This window comes from Castor canadensis, chromosome 14, assembly GCF_047511655.1.
Source record: "Castor canadensis chromosome 14, mCasCan1.hap1v2, whole genome shotgun sequence".
Taxonomy (NCBI): domain Eukaryota; kingdom Metazoa; phylum Chordata; class Mammalia; order Rodentia; family Castoridae; genus Castor; species Castor canadensis.
In genome coordinates this window covers 7,202,262-7,207,592 of record NC_133399.1, presented here as the reverse complement: position 1 = coordinate 7,207,592, position 5,331 = coordinate 7,202,262, and the positions used below count along the sequence as shown (strand labels likewise).

At 36.0% G+C, this 5,331-nt stretch overlaps 1 protein-coding gene across 1 annotated transcript; it reads left to right on the top strand.

Annotated features, from left to right (window-relative positions):
• The first annotated feature begins 685 nt into the window (after positions 1-685).
• LOC109678340 (olfactory receptor 7A40-like) lies at positions 686-1,654 on the top strand. The gene has a single exon (XM_020153940.2). The coding sequence runs from the start codon at positions 686-688 to the stop codon at positions 1,652-1,654; it is 969 nt and encodes a 322-aa protein (XP_020009529.1).
• The last annotated feature ends 3,677 nt before the right edge of the window (positions 1,655-5,331 follow it).

The following is a 5,331-nucleotide window of genomic DNA, read 5'->3' as shown; positions in this document are numbered from 1 at the left end:
TAGATTGTAAGGCAGCTCTATTTAAGGTTTTTGCAGAGTCTCCATATTGCTTTCTATAGTGCTTGAACTAATTCACTCCCAGCAGTGGTTGATAAGTTTCCCTTTGCCCCACATCCTCACCAGTGCCTGCTTTTTGTGTTATTGATAATAGCCATTACAACAGGAGTGAGGTGAAATCTCACTGTGGTTTTGATTAATGTTCTTTTTATAGTTAAGGATGTTGAGCATTTTAACTGACACATTAAAAAATAAACATGCTGATGGCATACCATGTGCTATTTAATTAAATGAACAGATTGTAAGGTGTCCAAGTCTATCTATGTTTTCAAAAATGTATCATTCATTTAAGGTGAAAAATTCAAAATTTTCTTTTACGTCTTAATGTTGTGAATTCCCTTACCTATTTATATGCTTTATCCATAAAGATCTGTAAGGACTTTTATATCTCAGTAATGTACACTCATTGCCTACACAGTGCTAAGAACAAGGATGTATCTCAATTTACATTACTCAAATACATGATAGAATTGTGTAACAAAACTTTGGAATATACAGTATTTTAAAGAAAGTATAGACATGATAGGAATTACTAACTAGAGAGGCCATCAGTGGTGTCCTACAGGGGATCAGGCACAAAAAGTGTTGTCATATAGTTTTTCTTTTTTCTGAAAGTCACATACAACACATGGAACCAAAAAATTATACACAAGTTTCAGAATTTATTCTTCTGGGATTTTCAGAACATGAACTTCTACAGCCTCTCTTCTATGGACTGTTCCTGTCCATGTACCTGGCCACTGTCCTTGGGAACCTGCTCATCATCCTGGCCACCATCTCAGACTCCCACCTGCACACACCCATGTACTTCTTCCTGTCTAACTTGTCCTTTGCAGACATCTGTATAACCTCCACCACTGTCCCAAAGATGCTGGTGAATATCCAGACACACAGCAAGGTCATAACGTATGAAGGCTGCATGACCCAGATTTATTTTTTTGTTTTATTTGTGGTGTTGGACAACTTTCTCCTGGCTGTGATGGCCTATGACCGTTTTGTAGCTATCTGTCACCCCTTGCATTATACAGTCATCATGAACCATCACCTCTGTGTGTTATTAGTTATGGTGTCTTGGATCACAAGTGTTCTGGATGGAGTATTACAAAACTTCGTGGCATTGCAGCTGTCCTTCTGTACAGAGGTGGAAATCCCTCATTTTTTCTGTGAACCTAATCAATTAAATCACCTTGCCTGTTCTGATACATTTCTTAATGACATGGTGACATACATTACAGCTATACTGATGGGTGTTTGTCCCCTCAGTGGCATCCTTTATTCTTACTCCAAGATCATGTCATCCATCTCTGCCATCTCCTCAGCTAAGGGGAAATACAAGGCATTTTCCACATGTGTGTCTCACCTCCTGGTTGTCTCCTTATTTTACTGCACTAGCCTAGGAGTGTACCTCACTTCTGCCATGACCCAAAACCAGCACTCAACGTCAAGAGCATCAGTGATGTACACTGTGGTCACCCCTATGATGAACCCTTTCATCTACAGCCTGAGGAATAAAGAAATCAAGAGATCTTTGAAAACACTCTTTGAGAAAGAAGATATAAAAGTTGTCTTTGCCTTGGGTTTAAAAAAGCACTGTTGAGCATAAGACTGAAGCCCTTGGAACAAGAAATTACTATATTTTGATCTGATGTTCCTTTTGTTTAATTACTGTTTCTTTGATTTCAACTTCTGTATAAAATGAAAGTAACTGAGTTTATAAAAATTCTGCTTCTTCTGATATCAAAATAAGGTCAGTTTATGAAACCAGTACTTTCTCAATTATTTAAAATATTGAATAGCTTGGCTTAAGTCTATAATTCTATCTACAAGGGAGGTGGAGATTAGTATTGTGGTTCAAGGACAGTCCAGGCAACATGTTCTCAAGTCCAAATCTCAAAAAATCGCTGGATGGAATGGAGTTCACCAGTTATCCCAGCTAGAAAGGAAAAACAAATAGGAGGATGGTGGTCCAGGAAAAAACTGAGATCCTATTTCATAAGTAACCAATGCAAAAAGGGCCTATGGAATGTTTGAATTGGTAGAGTACCTGCACAGAAAGTGTAAGATGATAAGTTCAACCCACCAGAACTGCCAACAAACAATCACAGTTTGGAATATCAGAAATTCTCAATGGACTAAACATTTGTCTTCAGATTTTATTCCCAAGTGCCTTAGGTAACACTTTTATGTTTCCTTATTGTTTCTCAAGGTCATACTCATGCCTGACACTACTCCTATGGGGAAATAAACCAACTTATCTGCTTAAACTGTTAATCCATTTTCATACCAAAGAACATTCTAACTGCACAATTGAGCACTATGAGTCCATCATTACTGCAAGCTTTAGTATGTCAACTGCTTCTCCTGATAAAGTAGGTTTTAAAAGATCAGTGTGTTTCATTGGTCTTATTGGAAGGATTATATTTTCTTATTCAGCTTGGTGCCCACAGTATGTACCACAGTTGCTAGTAAAAGATGGTTATCAAATATGTAACACCACATGAAGTCTAAGTGTAAGATGTATTGAAATATGAGATGGATTTATTTGGTCTTAGAATGTGAACTTTACATAAGATGAGTTCAATGCTGACATTAAACATTGAGTAACTGTAGAATATATTTCTTTTTCATACTGTAAATATAAGCATTTTGGTATGTAAGAATACTGTTTAGTGTAAGGGGATTTACTCACTGAGGATTTGCTCACCTGTTTTGTAAATTTTATTATTGAATCCTCCCTCTGGTTCCACTGGAAAACTTCAAGTGCTCCCTACAACTATGATTCCTTCCATTGCTCTAAATTAAATATTTATTTTTCTAAATTTATCATAGCCATTATTGTGGGAGTAGATGAACAATATTAATATCATCCATTAGATAGCTCCTTTATGCTCACAGATTATTTAAACATTATGATCAAAGAATTTACAGGGAGCTCAAAAAATAAATTCACAAACAATCAGCATACAAATGAAAAAATGAGCAAATAACCTGACAGAATTTTTTCAAATGAGAATTCCAAGGTGCCAAAAATCACATACAGAAATGCTCACTGTCCCTGGCCATAAAGAAATGCACATAAAAGCCACATCAAGATTCCACTACACTCCTGTTAGAATATGCACTTTCAAACAACACTAACAGCAACAAATGTTGGAGAGGATGCACTGAAAAAGGAACCATCATAGATTGCTGGTAGGAATGTAAGCTAGTATAAGCACTATGGAAAACACTATGAAGACTCCTCAATAAACTAAAATGAATATATATATATATATATATATATAAATGCATTTATATATATATATATGCATTTATATATATATAGAATGTGCTGTATAATATACAATTATATATATAAATAAAATGTGTTTCCATAACTGAAACTTTTAGAAGAGACTAAGAGAAGAGGGAAAGAAGAAGAGAACGAAGAAGGGAGTGAATAATATTGAAATGCATCACAACTTTATGGGAATAAGACATAATGAAACTCAATGAAAATTCTTAGACTATACAGGATAAGGTAAAATGGTAAGGTGAAGTACCTGGAGGTAAGACTGACTAAAGTACAATATATTTTCAGGTAAAATACCCAGGCAAAACCCCACTGAAAAATGAACAGACACTTAAACATTTAAGGACAATATTTTAAAACAGGTCATGTTAAGGGGAAGGCACAAGTGGGAGGTGGACAATAAATGAAGAGGATAAAAGTGGGTGAAAATGGTAGATGTGTTTTCAATACATGTATGAATATGGAACATTTAAGCCTAATGAAGTCATTTTAAGAAGGTGGATAGGAAAGAGTGAGAAAAATGGAGGAAATGAACAAAGCCATGGTACATTGTTTGCCTATGTGAAAATATCACACAGAATCACTGTACAACTCATATACTAATAAGAAATAAATTAAATCAGAAAGAAAAATGTACTAACACCAATGCCTCTGAAATTATTCCACAATTTTGAAGCTGAAGGAATACAATGAAACTGACTATACAAAGTCAGTAAATATGAAACGCCACAGAAACAGAATAAAGGACAAAAACCAAACTATCATCTCAATAGATGAAGAAAATGCCATTGAGAGACTCCATCTTCCCTCTATGATAAAAAGCCTTAAGAAACTGTAATAAACAAAATGTAGTTAAGAATATGTACAATAAAGTTGGGTCAAAAATTACCCAAAATGGGAGAAAACAAACCATTTTCTCTAAATTCATGAATGAGACAAAGGTATCTGCTCTCACTACTCTTATTCAATATATTGCCAGAAACCTTATTCAAAATTGGAAGAGAAGAGAAAGAAATAAAAGGGATGCAAACAGGACAGCAAGAACTGAAATTATGCCGTTTTGCAGATGATATGATCCTGTATTTAAAAGTCCATAAAGAGAGAATTCCAAGATGGCGGCTAGAGGTAGGAAGCAGAAAGCGAGCCTCCTATAGTGAAATCTTGGAGAGACGCTGGAGACACACTTTGCAGGCGTAATCACCAAGAAAAGGCATAACTTTGACTCCTCCACATCTCCAGCCGGCACAGAGAATCTCCACTTCACGTTAAATGGAGAACCGAGGACGGCCCCCGGGGCCGCCAGTGGCCGGCGCCCATACGGTTTGGGAAGATGCGGACCAGTACAGGGACAGTAACAACACCAAGGACAATGACACGAAGACAGAAAAAACAAGGAAACCAGTTTCCCCACAGCAAAACATTAGTACAGGAACCAGAGGGGAATGAAGAGAACAGAAACTCAGATCCAGACTCCAACAAAATGAAGATAAACTATGCCAAAGGACCCAATGAAGCCCACAAGAATAATTTAAAAGAAGACATACTACAAGTACTCAATGAGAATTTTATAGAGATGATACTGGATAGGGTCAACCAAAATGTACAGGAGACACTCAAGAAATTCCAAGACAATAAAAATAGAGAATTTGAAAAAGCAAAAGAAGAAATAAAGGAAACCATAGAAGCACTGTATAAACACCAAAGTGAAAGAGAGAACACAATGAATAAATGGATAAATGAACTCAGGACAAAAATAGACAACAATAAAGAAGAAAACAGCCAGGATATGGAAAACCTCAGAAAAAAGAACAAAACAGAACTGCAAAACAAAACGGAAGGCCAATCCAGCAGAATAGAACAAACAGAAGACAGAATCTCAGAACTTGAAGATGAAATGGTAATTAAAGGAAAAACCAAAGAACTATTAATTAAAAAACTCAACACCTGTGAAAAGAAAATTCAAGAACTCACCAACTCCATCA